The sequence below is a fragment of the Coregonus clupeaformis genome, unplaced genomic scaffold, assembly GCF_020615455.1.
Source record: "Coregonus clupeaformis isolate EN_2021a unplaced genomic scaffold, ASM2061545v1 scaf1816, whole genome shotgun sequence".
Lineage (NCBI taxonomy): Eukaryota > Metazoa > Chordata > Actinopteri > Salmoniformes > Salmonidae > Coregonus > Coregonus clupeaformis.
Genome location: NW_025535270.1, coordinates 2,903 through 22,082, shown reverse-complemented (window position 1 = coordinate 22,082; position 19,180 = coordinate 2,903). Strand labels below are relative to the sequence as shown.

The 19,180-nt window shown below is 44.0% G+C and overlaps 1 protein-coding gene across 1 annotated transcript; it reads right to left on the bottom strand.

Annotated features, from left to right (window-relative positions):
* Window positions 1-411: 411 nt before the first annotated feature.
* LOC121556129 (rho GDP-dissociation inhibitor 1) lies at window positions 412-17,581 on the bottom strand (the record flags this gene model as incomplete). Its single annotated transcript, XM_045218810.1, has 3 exons — window positions 412-695; window positions 2,537-2,600; window positions 17,498-17,581. Coding segments are annotated over 3 exons (348 nt in total), but the record flags the coding sequence as incomplete, so codon positions are not given.
* Between the last annotated feature and the right edge of the window lie 1,599 nt (window positions 17,582-19,180).

Genomic DNA, 19,180 nt, shown 5'->3' with positions numbered 1-19,180 from the left:
AGGGAGAGACACAGGGAGAGACACAGGGAGAGACACAGGGAGAGGGAGAGACACAGGGAGAGGGAGAGACACAGGGAGAGGGGGAGACACAGGGAGAGGGGGAGACACAGGGAGAGGGACAGACACAGGGAGAGGGAGAGACACAGGGAGAGACACAGGGAGAGACACAGGGAGAGGGAGAGACACATGGAGAGACACAGGGAGAGGGAGAGACACATGGAGAGACACAGGGAGAGGGAGAGACACAGGGAGAGGGAGAGACACAGGGAGAGGGGGAGACACAGGGAGAGGGAGAGACACAGGGAGAGAGAGAGACACAGGGAGAGAGAGAGACACAGGGAGAGGGAGAGACACAGGGAGAGGGAGAGACACGGGGAGAGACACAGGGAGAGGGAGAGACACAGGGAGAGACACAGGGAGAGGGAAGGAGGGGGAGACACAGGGAGAGGGAGATACAGGGAGAGGGGAGGAGAGAGAGAGGAATGAGGCTCCTCTCTAATCGTCCCAGTCCTTCTTGATCCCCAAGTTCCACTCCCAGGAGAGGTGGTCGGTCTTGTCGTCGTCGGTGAAGTGGGACTTGATGTGGTAGCTGCCTCGGACAATCATGCCTTTGGGCGCCTCCTCCACCGGGGTCATGAACTCGTGCTCCTCCACCCGCGGCCCGTAGCTGCCCACCATGTACACCGCCTTGTCCACTGCAAGACACAAAATGGACGTTCAGTTGCACACTTGCTAGCCAGGTTTTAGGTGAAGGTGGGGGAAACTGTGACATCTTGTGTCAATGACAACACACAAAATGGCGGCACAGTTGCACACTTGCTAGCCAGGGTTTAGTATACAGTGGCTTGCGAAAGTATTCACCCCCCTTGGCATTTTTCCTATTTTGTTGCCTTACAACCTGGAATTAAAATGGATTTTTTGGGGGTTTGTATCATTTGATTTACACAACATGCCTACCACTTTGAAGATGCAAAATAATTTATATTGTGAAACAAACAAGAAATAAGACAAAAAAACAGAAAAGTATAGAGACATACTGCAAGTCTTGTGGGGTATGTCTCTATAAGCTTGGCACATCTAGTCACTGGGATGTTTGCCCATTCTTCAAGGCAAAACTGCTCCAGCTCCTTCAAGTTGGATGTGTTCCGCTGGTGTACAGCAATCTTTAAGTCTACCACAGATTCTCAATTGGATTGAGGTCTGGGCTTTGACTAGGCCATTCCAAGACATTTAAATGTTTCCCCTTAAACCACTTGAATGTTGCTTTAGTAGTATGCTTAGGGTCATTGACCTGCTGGAAGGTGAACCTCCATCCCAGTCTCAAATCTCTGGAAGACTGAAACAGGTTTCCCTCAAGAATTTCCCTATATTTAGCGCCATCCATCATTCCTTCAATTCTGACCAGTTTCCCAGTCCCTGCCGATGAAAAACATCCCCACAGCATGATGCTGCCACCACCATGCTTCACTGTGGGGATGGTGTTCTCGGGGTGATGAGAGGTGTTGGGTTTGCGCCAGACATAGCGTTTTCCTTGATGGCCAAAAAGCTCAATTTTAGTCTCATCTGACCAAGGTACCTTCTTCCACCAAACGTTTTTGCTTATTTTCTTCTTTAAGCAATGGCTTTTTTCTGACCACTCTTCCGTAAAGCCCAGATCTGTGGAGTGTACGGCTTAAAGTGGTCCTATGGACAGATACTCCAATCTCCGCTGTGGAGCTTTGCAGCTCCTTCAGGGTTATCTTTGGTCTCTTTGTTGCCTCTGTGATTAATGCCCTCCTTGCCTGGTCCGTGAGTTTTGGTGGGCGGCCCTCTCTTGGCAGGTTTGTTGTGGTGCCATATTCTTTCCATTTTTTAATAATGGATTTAAATAGTGCTCCGTGGGATGTTCAAAGTTTCAGATATTTTTTTATAACCCAACCCTGATCTGTACTTCTCCACAACTTTGTCCCTGACCTGTTTGGAGAGCTCCTTGGTCTTCATGGTGCTGCTTGCTAGGTGGTGCCCCTTGCTTAGTGGTGTTGCAGACTCTGGGGCCTTTCAGAACAGGTGTATATATACTGAGATCATGTGACAGATCATGTGACACTTCGATTCCACACATGTGGACTTTATTTAACTAATTATGTGACTGCTGAAGGTAATTGGTTCCACCAGATCATATTTAGGGGCTTCATAGCAAAGGGGGTGAATACATATGCATGCTCCACTTTTCAGTTATATATATTTTTTCATTTCACTTCACCAATTTGGACTATTTTGTGTATGTCCATTACATGAAATCCAAATAAAAATCAATTTAAATTACAGGTTGTAATGCAACAAAATAGGAAAAACGCCAAGGGGGATGAATACTTTTGCAAGGCACTGTATGTAGTGGAAACTGTGACAATTTGTGTCAGTGACAACACACCAAATCTCGGCTCAGTTGCACAGTTGGTAATCAGGTTTTAAGTGTATGTGGGGGAAACTGACACGGTCTATGGGTCTAAACAGCACAGCTAATCCACAGTTCGGTACAAAATGGTGTCCACCTTACCTCTGAGTCCTTTCCTGTAGGTCAGATGGACGTACTTCAGTCCAGACACAATATCCCTGTTAACCTGGAGAGGAGAGGAGAGGGTAAGGAGAGGAGAGGAGAAGGGAGGGTAAGGAGAGGAGAGGAGAGGAGAGGAGAGGAGAGGAGAGGAGAGGAGAGGGAGAGGAGAGGAGAGGAGAGGAGAGGAGAGGAGTTACTATATGTAGGGGCACACACACACACACACACACACACACACACACAGGACCCCAGATAAATCATACACCACTGTTTTTCATCTAGGGACTGTTTTCAAAGAGGGAGACTTTTCTCACGTAAGGGAAGATCTAGACTATGGCCGGGATTCAATTCCATCGCACTTTGTTGACAACGCACATCATTTCAGACAGAGCTGACATATGCAGCGTCTACCATGAATGCAGTCTCCGCCTACACAGGAACATTGCCTTTAAAAGGTGCAATAGAATCCCAGACTAGACCAGAGTATCTCAGAGTTTTATCTGTTCCTATCTGATTCCACAATAATCTGTCTTAGAACCTGTAAACGATATTTCATACCAAAGTAGAAGTGGTAATGCTACTGTAACCATGAATTAGAATGGGTCTAAACAAAATAGATCACTCTCCAATCTTTCTCACTACTTTTCAATGGCACCTACAACTTCTTCAGACGTCATTTCAACGTCTAATTTTTATTTACATTTGGTTGAGTTGTCAACTAACATGAATTCAACATGAAATCAACACAAAATGTCACCATGCAATTGTATTTAGGTTAAAAATGTTGTTAAAAAATAATAATTCCATTACGTTGATTACTTTTTTGCAAATCCAATCAGTTTCCCACATTGATTCAACGTCGTGACATTGAATCTTTTTGTTGAAACGACATGGAAACAACGCAGGAGCAGCAGAGGAGGTAAGGGCTCTGGGAGTGTGGTGGCAGGAAAATAACCTCTCACTCAATGTCAACAAAACAAAGGAGATGATCGTGGACTTCAGGAAACAGCAGAGGGTGCACCCCCCTATCCACATCGATGGGACAAACTGAAATGGTCCACCCACGCAGACAGTGTAGTGAAGAAGGCGCAACAGAGCCTCTTCAACCTCAGGAGGCTGAAGAGATTTGGCTTGGCACCGAAAAAAGTATTTGATCCCCTGCTGATTTTGTACGTTTGCCCGCTGACAAAGAAATGATCAGTCTATTATTTTAATGGTAGGTTTATTTGAACAGTGAGAGACAGAATAACAACAAAAAAATCCAGAAAAACGCATGTCAAAAATGTTATAAATTGATTTGCATTTTAATGAGGGAAATAAGTATTTGACCCCTCTGCAAAACATGACTTAGTACTTGGTGGCAAAACCCTTGTTGGCAATCACAGAGGTCAGACGTTTCTTGTAGTTGGCCACCAGGTTTGCACACATCTCAGGAGGGCTTTTGTCCCACTCCTCTTTGCAGATCTTCACCAAGTCATTAAGGTTTTGAGGCTGACGTTTGCCAACTCGAACCTTCAGCTCCCTCCACATATTTTCTATGGGATTAAGGTCTGGAGACTGGCTAGGCCACTCCAGGACCTTAATGTGCTTCTTCTTGAGCCACTCCTTTGTTGCCATGGCTGTGTGTTTTGGGTCATTGTCATGCTGGAATACCCATCCGCGACCCATTTTCAATGCCCTGGCTGAGGGAAGGAGGTCCTCACCCAAGATTTGACGGTACATGGCCCCGTTCATCGTCCCTTTGATGCGGATGAAGTTCTCCTGTCCCCTTAGCAGAAAAACACCCCCAAAGCATAATGTTTCCACCTCCATGTTTGAAGGTGGGGATGGTGTTCTTGGGGTCATAGGCAGCATTCCTCCTCCTCCAAACACGGCGAGTTGAGTTGATGCCAAAGAGCTCCATTTTGGTCTCATCAGACCACAACACTTTCACCCAGTTCTCCTCTGAATCATTCAGATGTTCATTGGCAAACTTCAGACTGGCATGTATATGTGCTTTCTTGAGCAGGGGGACCTTGCGGGCGCTGCAGGATTTCAGTCCTTCACGGTGTAGTGTGTTACCAATTGTTTTCTTGGTGACTATGGTCCCAGCTGCCTTGAGATCATTGACAAGATCCTCCCATGTAGTTCTGGGCTGATTCCTCACCGTTCTCATGATCATTGCAACTCCACGAGGTGAGATCTTGCATGGAGCCCCAGGCCAAGGGAGATTGACAGTTCTTTTGTGTTTCTTCCATTTGCGAATAACCACGCCAACTGTTATCACCTTTTCACCAAGCTGCTTGGCGATGGTCTTGTAGCCCATTCCAGCCTTATGTAGGTCTACAATCTTGTCCCTGACATTCTTGGAGAGCTCTTTGGTCTTGGCCATGGTGGAGAGTTTGGAATCTGATTGATTGATTGCTTCTGTGGACAGGTGTCTTTTATACAGGTAACAAGCTGAGATTAGGAGCACTCCCTTTAAGAGTGTGCTCCTAATCTCAGCTCGTTACCTGTATAAAAGACACCTGGGAGCCAGAAATCTTTCTGATTGAGAGGGGGTCAAATACTTATTTCGCTCATTAAAATGAAAATCAATTCATAACATTTTTGACATGCATTTATCTTGATTTTTTTGTTGTTATTCTGTCTCTCACTGTTCAAATAAACCTGCCATTAAAATTATAGACTGATAATTTCTTTGTCAGTGGGCAAACTTACAAAATCAGCAGGGGATCAAATACTTTTTTCCCTCACTGTATGACTCTCACAAACTTTTACTGATGCACAATTGAGAGCATCCTGTCGGGCTGTATCACCACCTGGTACGGCAACTGCACCGCCCGCAACCGCAGGGCTCTCCAGAGGGTGGTGCAGTCTGCCCAACGCATCACCGGGGGCACAATGCCAGCCCTCCAGGACACCTACAGCACCCGATGTCACAGGAAAGCCAAAAATATAATCAAGGACATCAACCACCCGAGCCACGGCCCATTCACCCCGTTATCATTCAGAAGGCGAGGTCAGTACAGGTGCATCAAAGCTGGGACCGAGAGACTGAAAAACAGCTTCTATCTCAAGGCCATCAGACTGTTAAATAGCCATCACTAGCCGACCTCCACCCAGTACCCTGCCCTGAACTTAGTCACTTTCACTAGCCGGCTACAACCCGGTTACTCAACCCTGCACCTTAGAGGTTGCTGCCCTATTTACATAGACATGGAATCACTGGTCACTTTAAAAATGGAACACTAGTCACTTTAATAATGTTTACATACCGCTTTACTCATCTCATTTGTATATACTGTATTTTAGTCAAAGCCACTCCGACATTGCTCGTCCTAACATTTATATATTTCTTAATTCCATTATTTTACTTTCAGATTTGTGTGTATTGTTGTGAATTGTTAGATACTACTGCACTGTTGGAGCTAGGAACACAAGCATTTCGCTACACCCGCAATAACATCTGCTAAATATGTGTATGTGATTTGATTTGATTGAACCAGTTTGTGGCCAGTGGGTTATTCTGAGCCCCAGAACTAGATTGAGTAATACTAATACATCCATGCTCAATGTAACATGGCTTCAGATTGTAAATAAAGTCCCTAATAAAACCACAACAATCTACTGGACACAATCTACTGTAATGCCCCTGTAATGCCCCTGTAATGCCCCTGTAATGCCCATGAACATGCTATCATTTAATGAAAATGCTTCAGAACAGTCTCTAGACAGTACCAGAACAATCCACTAGAGTCTGGTTGCTGTTCCTGTCCTGTATATTTCTCTGTTCTGTTTCTTCACGGTCGGAACATGGGGCCAGACGGCTAGGACCGGAACATGGGACCAGACGGCCAGGACTGGGACAGGGTATATTTATAGTACCTGTCCCATTAGTACAGCACTGAGGAGACCTCCATTAACACTGAGGAGACCTTCATTAACACTGATGAGTCCTCCATTAACACTGAGGAGACCTCCATTAACACTGAGGAGACCTCCATTAACACTGAGGAGACCTCCATTAGTACAGCACTGAGGATACCTCCATTAACACTGAGGAGACCTCCATTAACACAACATTGAGGAGACCTCCATTAACACTGAGGAGACCTCCATTAACATGGAGGAGACCTCCATTAGTACAGCACTGAGGAGACCTCCATTAGTACAGCACTGAGGAGACCTCCATAACACTGAGGAGACCTCCATTAGTACAGCACTGAGGTGTCCTCCATTAACACTGAGAAGACCTCCAATAACACTGAGGAGACCTTCATTAACACTGAGGAGACCTCAATTAACACTGAGGAGACCTCCATTAGTACAGCACTGAGGAGACCTCCATTAACACTGAGGAGACCTCCATTAGTACAACAATGAGGAGACCTCCATTAACACTGAGGAGACCTCCATTAACACTGAGGAGACTTCCATTAACACTGAGGAGATCTCCATTAACACTGAGGAGAGCTTGTATTAGTACAGCACTGAGGAGACCTTCATTAACACAACACTGAGGAGACCTCCATTAACACAACACTGGGGAGACCTCCATTAACACTGATGAGACCTTCATAACACTGAGGAGACCTCCATTAACACTGAGGAGACCTCCATTAACACAACACTGAGGAGACCTCCATTAACACTGAGGAGACCTCCATTAGTACAGCACTGAGGAGACCTCCATTAACACTGAGGAGACCTCCATTAGTACAGCACTGAGGAGACCTCCATTAACACTGAGAAGACCTCCATTAACACTGAGGAGACCTCCATTAACACTGAGGAGACCTCCATTAACACTAAGGAGACCTCCATTAACACAACACTGAGGAGACCTCCATTAACACTGAGGAGACCTCCATTAACACTGATGAGACCTCCATTAACACTGATGAGACATCCATTAACACTGATGAGACCTGTCGTAGTAAATATATTTGTTATAGTCAATATGGAATATGATATGTTGAGTAAAATGTTGTGCTAAGATCTATTTAGGTCAGGAGCTGGTTATAAGTTCTGTTCCTACCCAATAACAATGGACAAAAGGGTCCTATCTTGTCAGCCTTGTCAGCAGGTGGCCAAGGACAACACCCACGCCATAGGCCTCTCAGTTCTTCCAACTCACGAGTTCTTGCTCTGAGGACACACACACACACACACACACACACACACATCATCACTGATAACACACACACACACACACACACACACACACACACACACACATCATCACTGTTAAACACACACACACACACACACACACACAAAATCCCCTCCTTTAGGCTGAACATTTGAAGACAGAGAACCCGACTCAGAGCCAATGCAACAGTGACACTAGCCTGGAGGGGACCTCGCCCAACTCATCAGGACCAATCAGAAGATCAGAACTACTAGATTCAACCTACTTCATTTATTGCATAAAATGTCTGCACACAATGTTTCGGGGCTCTCTTCAGATATCTCCCTACGAGTTTGACGAACGAGTCCGTGCACGCTATTCCAGATATCTTTACCTCTGAATAAACTGCCTTATATTATACCATTATCCACCCTGTCCAAAAGTCTCTACTTGGTCTCAGTTCTCCAGTAAACTTGTGATTATCAACAAAATTGGTAGCAGAGGATGGTTATCTAACTCTGAATTCGGTCCATAGAAAGTTGATAGAGAAAGGAGACAAGTAAGAGACGGATCAGAAAGGACGGGTGACCTGTCCGCAGGAGCAGCCGGGAATCCAGCTCGCCTCAGGAAACTGATCTAAACGGCCGACAATACAAAGGTAAGCAGAACCTGTTAAAACAAAATCTGCATATTGTATTATAGGATAAACCAAAATTAAGATCAGTAGTACTGAGCGTGAGTATGGATTACTGTTAAATTTATAACATATCTATTATGACTCAAAAGGCACATATGTAAAGATAACTGAAATCTTAAGGTTTTTACTGTTGAAATGTGACTCTCTAGAGAGGAGTCTAGTTACAGTGGTTCACAAGAGAAGGACCGACTTTTATTTTCTGTTGAATTGTGACTCTCTAGGTGAGGAGTCTAGTTACAGAGGTTGTGGTTCACAAGAGAAGGACCCTTTTATTTTTACTGTTGAATTGTGACTCTCTAGGTGAGGAGTCTAGTTACAGAGGTTGTGGTTCACAAGAGAAGGACCCTTTTATTTTTACTGTTGAATTGTGACTCTCTAGGTGAGGAGTCTAGTTACAGAGGTTGTGGTTCACAAGAGAAGGACCCTTTTATTTTTTACTGTTGAAATGTGACTCTCTAGAGAGGAGTCTAGTTACAGTGGTTCACAAGAGAAGGACCGACTTTTATTTTCTGTTGAATTGTGACTCTCTAGTGAGGAGTCTATTTACAGAGGTTTTGGTTCACAAGAGATGGACCCTTTTATTTGATCCACAAGAGAAGGATCTGGTGGCTTGATAAAAAGATTCAGATAGTCGGGTTGAGTTAATTCCGTGAGAATCCAAGTCCAGAAAAGGTTCTCCGACTAGACGCCAGTTGAATGGTTAAAACGACTGGGAGTCTTGGTTGAGGAGAATCAATAAAATAAAATAAAAATACAAGTTCAGATAGTCGGGCAATGGTTGACTTGGCACTCAACTAGATGTACTGTGAAGAACTCAAACTGAATTCATGTGTTGATGTTGATATGTAATGCAAAATGTAAATGTTGAAATGTTAACCTGAAAGTTGTGTAAGATTGGCCGTTTCATGAGACTAACTAGTTGATAACTTTTAAGAGGACCACCGAGTCCTATTTGGCCTGTTATGCAGCCGCTGCGCTAAAAGCTGACTTGTACTTTTTCCCTCTTGTGGTGTTGGTATTTCCTTAATTCCAAAATTAAATTGATAATTATTTTAGGAGCGCTCGAGTTTGTTAATATATTGTTCCAAAAGGGCGATTCTGATACCTTTTGGGAAAATATATAATAACTCGAATACCTGAAAAACAATCAAAACTTTTGCAAAATAATTCCTAAAATTAAATTGATAATTGTTTTAGGAGCGCTCGAGTTTGTTAATATATTGTTCCAAAAGGGCGATTCTGATACCTTTTGGGAAAATATATAATAACTCGATTACCTGAAAAAATAATAATAACTTTTGCAAAATAGTTCCTGGGATTAAATTGATAATTGTTTTAGGAGCGCTCTGGTTTGTTAGTGTATTGTTCCAAAAGGGCGATTCTGATACCTTTTGGGAAAATATATAATAACTCGAATAACTGAAAAACAATAATACCTTTTGCAAAATAATTCCTAATAATAAATTATTGAAAAATTATTTGTGTACGAGGGTGGGACATCAGAGATAAGTCTGAGTCAGCGCCAAGAATACATTGCTGGTTTCGGCCAGTGACGGGATAAGTGTATAAAGATAGTAAAGCAAAATGGCAGGGCCAAACCCAACCATACCCAAATTTAATGAATACTTAGAACAATGAATGACAGGGAGAGTAATGCCAGAGTCCACCAAGGGAGGGTGGTCATATGCCCGCCCTTGATGTACAACAGATAGAAATGACTGATTATGTGAAGAAATTGACGGAATTTTCTGCAGCACTCTCTTCTCAGATGCGGAAGGCCCAAGAGGGGGAGCTGTCGGGAAACACGCCACCACTGAAGGTAAAAGTGGGAGACTGGGTGAGGGTGAAAGTCCACAAAAGAAAGTGGCTGGAACCCAGGTGGACTGGACCGTACGAAGTGAAGGAGGTTACTTCACACTCAGTCCAGGTCAGAGGTAAATCAGGAGCACCCTGGCACCATCTAACACATTGCACTCCAGCCCCCACTCCTTCCAGACTATTGTCTGAAGTAAGAGCTGATTTGAGCAGCGAGAACCAATCCTGACAACACAATGAAGAAACCCTTATGGGAACAACAATCTCACCCAGGGTGAAGAAGAACTTTTTCCCCCTGGGAGAGATTGGGAGTGTCTGAATGTTTGTATGTATGTTTTCTGATAGGAATTGGACTCCTGCTGGGCACTCCTTATGAGGTGTTGTTGTGTGAAGCTATTTTGAATTACTTGTTAAATTGACTTGTAATATAGAAGAGGTGGCTAAGGGATTTTTAACAGTACCAACCATGGGGGGGTCAAATCCTCACAAGAGGTCCCAGAATTTACTGGGGACGAGAAATGCTTGATGTAATTAAAATGGAATCCAGGGATAGCTTCAAATCTCCATTATATAACCAGGTGGAGGGAGAGGTATGGTTTTGAGGGACGTCTGGACGCAGATAAACTAGAATCCATGCCAGTACCCACTGATAGCCTTACCTAATCTATTGGCGGGGAATGAAAGGGGCCCCAGCAACCTTAGATGTATACAGTAATAATAATAATATGCCATTTAGCAGACAGGCCATGAACACAGAGGACGTGGCTTTAATTGGGGATTTCAAATAGAAAACAACACACCTAGTATGATGTTAATAAAGTCTTGTTGTTTCAATTTGAGGGTTTTCAGCAGGTCAAGGGTTATACAGTGGGGTAAAAAAGTATTTAGTCAGCCACCAATTGTGCAAGTTTTCCCACTTAAAAAGATGAGAGTGGCCTGTAATTTTCATCTTAGGTACACGTCAACTATGACAGACAAAATGAGAAAAAAAAATCCAGAAAATCACATTGTAGGATTTTTAATGAATGTATTTGCAAATTATGGTGGAAAATAAGTATTTGGTCAATAACAAAAGTTTCTCAATACTTTGTTATATACCCTTTGTTGGCAATGACACAGGTCAAAGTTTTCTGTAAGTCTTCACAAGGTTTTCACACACTGTTGCTGGTATTTTGGCCCATTCCTCCATGCAGATATCCTCTAGAGCAGTGATGTTTTGGGGCTGTCGCTGGGCAACACGGACTTTCAACTCCCTCCAAAGATTTTCTATGGGGTTGAGATCTGGAGACTGGCTAGGCCACTCCAGGACCTTGAAATGCTTCTTACAAAGCCACTCCTTCGTTAGCCGGGCGGTGTGTTTGGGATCATTGTCATGCTGAAAGACCCAGCCACGTTTCATCTTCAATGCCCTTGCTGATGGAAGGAGGTTTTCACTCAAAATCTCACGATACATGGACCCATTCATTCTTTCCTTTACACGGATCAGTCGTCCTGGTCCCTTTGCAGAAAAACAGCCCCAAAGCATGATGTTTCCACCCCCATGCTTCACAGTAGGTATGGTGTTCTTTGGATGCAACTCAGCATTCTTTGTCCTCCAAACACGACGAGTTGAGTTTTTACCAAAAAGTTCTATTTTGGTTTCATCTGACCATATGACATTCTCCCCAATCCTCTTCTGGATCATCCAAATGCACTCTAGCAAACTTCAGACGGGCCTGGACATGTACTGGCTTAAGCAGTGGGACACGTCTTGCACTGCAGGATTTGAGTCCCTGGCGGCGTAGTGTGTTACTGATGGTAGGCTTTGTTACTTTGGTCCCAGCTCTCTGCAGGTCATTCACTAGGTCCCCCTGTGTGGTTCTGGGATTTTTGCTCACCATTCTTGTGATCATTTTGACCCCACGGGGTGAGATCTTGCGTGGAGCCCCAGATCGAGGGAGATTATCAGTGGTCTTGTATGTCTTCCATTTCCTAATAATTGCTCCCCACAGTTGATTTCTTCAAACCAAGCTGCTTACCTATTGCAGATTCAGTCTTCCCAGCCTGGTGCAGGTCTACAATTTTGTTTCTGGTGTCCTTTGACAGCTCTTTGGTCTTGGCCATAGTGGAGTTTGGAGTGTGACTGTTTGAGGTTGTGGACAGGTGTCTTTTATACTGATAACAAGTTCAAACAGGTGCCATTAATACAGGTAACGAGTGGAGGACAGAGGAGCCTCTTAAAGAAGAAGTTACAGGTCTGTGAGAGCCAGAAATCTTGCTTGTTTGTAAGTGACCAAATACTTATTTTCCACCATCATTTGCAAATAAATTCATAAAAAATCCTACAATGTGATTTTCTGTATTTTTTTCTCTCAATTTGTCTGTCATAGTTGACGTGTACCTATGATGAAAATTACAGGCCTCTCTCATCTTTTTAAGTGGGAGAACTTGCACAATTGGTGGCTGACTAAATACTTTTTTCCCCCACTGTAGGTCTTAGAGGAGCACACAGTGAATTTTATGGAGTTTTTTAGGTTTTGTCTGAGTTTGGGGTATATATGATTTCTTATGAGAATGAATGTCATGAGGACTTAATGAACACTTGGGATAACTAACATTTATGAAATATTTAGAATAATGGTAATGTTTAGTATACTATGGGATTAAACAGTTCGTTAAATGATTTCAATGGCCTCTGAACTCTGTTTTAACATTCTGGTGTTATTTTAATCATCCACACTAGTAAATTCTAAAGGCATGAGAGGAGGACTTTAAGATAGTTTATTTTACTAAATTGAGGGTAATTTATAGTACTGTGAAAATTGTGAAGAAGATTATAATTTGGTAATAATATATTTGATTTGAACCATAAAATAACAGAAGAGTGGTCCTTCGAGCCGGATGGCAATTGGATAATGAAATACCAATATTAACTAAAGTGATTGTTTAGGTAGGTGGTAATATTGACACATGGCCAAATCATGTGTCAAAAAGGGGGATGGTTGGATTAAATATTAAATATATACGAAGGAGAGGACAAAATACTTAAAAAAAAACAAAAAAAAACATGTATGATAGTTTATTAACCACACCTGTATGTCAGAGGTTTTGTGCCCCACAGGTGAACTAAAGGAGAAGGTGACCCACTCTATCTAACCAGGAGACTGAATCAGGCCTGGCGGGAAGGGCCCTACCAAGTACTGCCTTTGCCAGCAGAATAGCTGAGAGATCCATCTGGGTGCATGTCACACACTGTAAAAAGGCAAAACCAGCTACACCTGACGAACAAACACAGAGTTAGGAGAAAGATCCGATTACCACTAGGGCTCGGGGTTGGCTCCTTAACGAAGATTCCCTTACCCTGTCTGATCATCCCTGTGTGAGTTCGATAGAAGGTAAAGCAATGGGTTGGCCTCTGGCATCTGACATGTTCTCAGGGCAAGGGTGGGGATTCACAGGTCTCCCGACGGTAGGTAGCTGTCTGATTGTGGGGGCCATATTCCTAACACACACGGACCCTCCTGTTTCAGCCAGAAGTGGTAGTTAACCTAACACAAGTTGAAAAGGCATAGGAGACAGCTAGACGTAGGGAAAGGGGAAATTCTAGAGTAAACCTCTCTGAGGGAGGTAGTGAGACCGGGGCTGTGGTAAAGATAGTGCAAAACTATAGACCTGGAGGAAGTAGTACAGGTGGAAACGGGGTATAGAAATCTTAACCTGTGGTTGGAATGGATTCAGTATACGGCAAAAACTATGCCTAAAGAGGACTGTTTTGCCTGTGGGACAGCCAAACCAAGGTTAACAACTACTCAGTTCCCCTTGACAGGCTTTGACTCTCTGTCAGGTTTATCCTCCATGCAAGCCACCCTGGGAATGTGGTGAAAGAGTCTTATGGTAACTTGCACTATCTGTTTCCCCCGATAACAAAGTCATCCCGACCTGGGTTGCCTCCGTTTGAAGTCTCAGGGGATTCTTATTATTGTTTTTCTAGGACTAGTAAGGATAGGATACAGGGTAGGGCATCTTAGCTCCTGCTCCCACACAGAGAATGTCACACCTAAAGAGACCATGACTAATCTCTCCTCTTTGTTGCAGCCAGAGGATTATAGGAGCCAAAACCAGGCCCGTGCTGACATCTGATGGTTGTGTGGTGATAACTGATTGTGAACTCACCTACATACGCAAACAATCAAACGTGTCAGAGACTGGTGAGTTGTCACATAGAAAGTAGGACCTCCTCCCGGGATCCTTTGATGAAAGGATATATATTGATGGGATCCACAATCAGATCGCAGCTGGGTTTGAATCAAGTATTTTCTGGTGGTCAACAATTAATAAAAATGTAGATTGGATAAATTATATTTAATATAACCAGCAAAATATTTATAAACCACACTCGTGATGCAATAAAGGGATTAGCTGAGCAGACAGCGGCAACTAGCTTAATGACATGGCAGAATAGAATAGCTTTAGATATGCTTTTGGCTGAGCGGGACGGGGTTTGTGTTCTGTTTGGATATATGTGCTGTACTTTCATCTCCAACAATATAGCACCGGACGGGCCCGTGACCAAAGCGCTTGAGTGACCATCACCACGCTGGCGAACGAACTGGTTGAGAACTCTGGTATTGATAGCTCAATAAACGGTTGTTTTGATAACATATTTGGTAAATGGAAAACTATTGTTGTGACTATTCTGGGTGAAGTTATGGCCTCTATGGGTATACTTGTTCTTTGTGGATGTTGCCTTATTTCCTGGCTGAGTGACTGGTTTGGTGAGTACTCTTCTATGGTGGTTACTGGATTTCTGACCCTAGTAATTGTGTTTTTGCTGTTAATGTGTTGTGCTGCTTGCATTGTCCCCTGTCTCAGGAGGTCAGTGGTAGGAGTGGTGCAGGCGTCAGGTATGATGCTGTTGTTACCGGCCCAGGATGATGCAGGTGACTCTGCTACTGACTCTGAGACCAAGCTGGATGATCCATGTTTTGCCTAGTAAAATACATACACGCATTTATTTTCAGTTCTTGCTCATTTATTACCTTATGTTTTTACTAACCACTGTGATTGTTTATTCTTCCTGATGTGAAGGTAAAGGATTCCTGGGTGGCTGGTAGCCAACTCAGTACATGTTAGGTGTAGGGGAGGAATAGAGGGTTAAAATTATTATTTTTATTTTTTATTAACATTAAATGTTGTGATTTAATTTCCATATCCTGTTATTCTTAAGAGTGATTATACTCTGTTTAGAGGACACCATAAAATTGTTGGGTTTTATTTTTAATTGGATCTGTATGTGATGAATAGCTTGGAAGGAATGCATTAATGAGGAGCACTGTACTGATATGGATTGTTTCACATAACAGGCTGATAAGAACACTCTCTCTTTGTTGTCTGTGAAACTGTCCTTGAACATGGGTACATGGAGTACAGTGGAATGGTGTCTTTTGGGGTGCTGACTGTTGTACCATTAATAAAGACGTCGATAGAATTAACTACATACATTAATGTCCAGAAATTAGAAAACTGGACTCAACAAGGTTTTGAGGCTGTTCATGGACAACTAGCTGCAACTTCATTAATGGCTTTTCAGAATAGAATTGCTGTTGATATGTTACTTGCTGAAAGAGGGGGTGTGTGTGCTATGTTCGGGAACAATGTTGTACTTTTATTCCTAATAATACTGCTGCAGATGGAAGTTTGACAATTGCTCTGGAAGGGTTACGAACTCTTAATGGCAAGATGAAGAGCCACTCAGGGGTGGATACTTCAATGTGGGACTCTTGGATGGATGCGTTTGGTAAATATAAAACGCTTGTTTCTTCTATACTTGTATCCATCTCTGTTTTTGCTGCAATTCTAGTGCTTTGTGGATGCTGTTGCATTCCATGCATATGGACGCTGACAACCAGGATTATAACCACCGCTATTGATCCAAATCCTGCAGATAACGGTCAGATGTTTCCTTTGCTTGCTATTGACGATGCTGACCAAGGATATCTGGATGATGAATAGCATTTAAGCTTTTTGTCACGTCTCTTGTGAGACGTGAAGAGGGGGAATGTAAAACTTTATCTTCTGATAAAGTTTTCCCTATTTTGCAAATTGCACTATTAGCTTGTGTCACGTCTCTTGTGAGACGTGAAGAGGGGGAATCAAAACTTTATCTTCTGATAAAGTTTTCCCTATTTTGCCAATTACACTGTTAGCTTGTGTTGTGTCACGTCTCAAGTTTTCCTTCTTTACTGTTACTTGGTCACGTCTCTGGGGAGACGTGAAGAGGGGGATTTGTCGTAGTAAATATATTTGTTATAGTCAATATGGAATATGATATGTTGAGTAAAATGTTGTGCTAAGATCTATTTAGGTCAGGAGCTGGTTATAAGTTCTGTTCCTACCCAATAACAATGGACAAAAGGGTCCTATCTTGTCAGCCTTGTCAGCAGGTGGCCAAGGACAACACCCACGCCATAGGCCTCTCAGTTCTTCCAACTCACGAGTTCTTGCTCTGAGGACACACACACACACACACACACACATCATCACTGATAACACACACACACACACACACACACACACACACATCATCACTGTTAAACACACACACACACACACACACACAAAATCCCCTCCTTTAGGCTGAACATTTGAAGACAGAGAACCCGACTCAGAGCCAATGCAACAGTGACACTAGCCTGGAGGGGACCTCGCCCAACTCATCAGGACCAATCAGAAGATCAGAACTACTAGATTCAACCTACTTCATTTATTGCATAAAATGTCTGCACACAATGTTTCGGGGCTCTCTTCAGATAGCTCCCTATGAGTTTGACGAACGAGTCCGTGCACGCTATTCCAGATATCTTTACCTCTGAATAAACTGCCTTATATTATACCATTATCCACCCTGTCCAAAAGTCTCTACTTGGTCTCAGTTCTCCAGTAAACTTGTGATTATCAACAGACCTCCATTAACACTGATGAGACCTCCATAACACTGAGGAGACCTCCATTAACACTGAGTAGACCTTCCTGAGCACTGAGGGACACAGAGAGAGGAAGAGGAGGAATTGAACTCTCATCGTCTCCATCTATCTCGCTGAGATCTCTACTGTCACAACAACAACAATAAAAAATGAAACATTTGGAAAGAGAAGAACAGAGCAGAGCAGAACAGAACAGAACAGAACAGAGCAGAACAGAAGACAAGAGAGAAGAACCGAGCAGAACTGAACAGAACAGAAGAGAAGAAAAAAGAGAGAAGAACCGAGCAGAAGAGAAAAGAACAGAACAGAACAGAAGAGAGTAGAACAGAGCAGAGCAGAACAGGAGAAAGGAGGAGAGGGGAGGAGGTTCTCACCTTGAAGTGTATCTTCACTCGGTAGTCCACTCCTTCCTTCATGGTGAAACTCTTCTTCTTCAGAGCCTCCAGGTCACCTGCAGGTCAACATCATGACAACGTGAGGTCAACAGATTACGTTATCACTTCCATATTCAAACACAACAGACAAACTGCAGATTATATCCAATTCTCTGTGTCTGGTCTCTGAGTGTTCTCTGTGTCTGGTCTCTGAGTGTTCTTTGTGTCTGGTCTCTGAGTGTTCTCTGTGTCTGGTCTCTGTGTCTGTTCTCTGACTGTTCTATGTGTCTGGTCTCTGACTGTTCTCTGTGTCTGGTCTCTGACTGTTCTCTGTGTCTGGTCTCTGACTGTTCTCTGTGTCTGGTCTCTGACTGTTCTCTGTGTCTGGTCTCTGTGTCTGTTCTCTGACTGTTCTCTGTGTCTGGTCTCTGTGTGTTATCTGTGTCTAGTCTCTGACTGTTCTCTGTGTCTGGTCTCTGACTGCTCTCTGTGTCTGGTCTCTGACTGTTCTCTGTGTCTACTACTTTTGACCAGCGCCCTATGGCACACTATTCCCTACATAGTGCACTACTTTTGACCAGAGACCACTCTAGAACCCTCTGACCACAGATACAGCACAGTAATGGGTGTTTAATACATTTCAACTATACTTGACCTGCTGTAAAAGCCTTATCATGGAGGATACAGGAGAGGAGGAGGAGGAGGAGGAGAGGAGGAAGCAGCAGAGATAAAAGGAGAGAGATGAAGAGATGAAGAGAAGAGAGAAGAGAGTGCTGATGGTTCTGAAAGGAAGAGAGAGAAGGAAGCAGAGGAGAGATAAAGGACAAATAAAACAGAAAGGACAGCCCCCCCCCCAAGAGCTAGTTTAACAGTAGCTCGTGGTATTCCCAGTCAACATCAAAGACACATCAGACAGTGTGCTTCAACCATTACACTCTCAGAAAAAAGGGTTCTTCCAAAAGGATTGTTCGGCTGTCCCCATATGAGAACCCTTTAGCTCTCTCCCTCTATTTCTAGTCTCCCCCGCTCTCTCTCTCCCCCTCTCTCCCCCTCTCACCTACCTCTCCCTGTCTCTCCACCCATCTCTCTCTCTATCTCTCTCCCTCCCTCTAGCTCTCGCTCTCCCTCTCTGAAGACAGAATCAGACATTGGTTCCCTGGAGAGTGTTTCTCACTGAGTCTGAGAAAATGGGTCAACAATAGAACTCTCTCTCCCTCCCTTCGTCTGTTCTGGTAATAACCCACAAACTGCAGACGGATAGAACCAGCACATCACAGGTAGCACATGCAGGTATATCAGGCATCTCTTTTCCCTCTCCTCCTCTCTCACCCTCTCACCCTCTCTCCCCCCCTCCCTCTCTCGCCATCCCTACCCCTCCCTCCCGCACTCTCTCCACCCCTAACCCTCCCTCCCTCTCTCTCCACCCCTACCCCTTAGCTTCCCTCTCTCTCTCCCGCTCTCTCCAACCGTACCCCTCCCTCCCTCCCTCTCTCTCCTCCCCCTACCCCTCCCTCTCTCTCCACCCCCTACCCCTTAGCTTCCTCTCTCTCCACCCCCTACCCTTCCCTCCCTCTCTCTCCACCCCTACCCCTTAGCTTCCCTCTCTCTCTCTCTCCCTCTCTCTCCACCCCTACCCCTCCCTCTCTCTCCACCCCTACCCCTCAGCTTCCCTCTCTCTCTCCC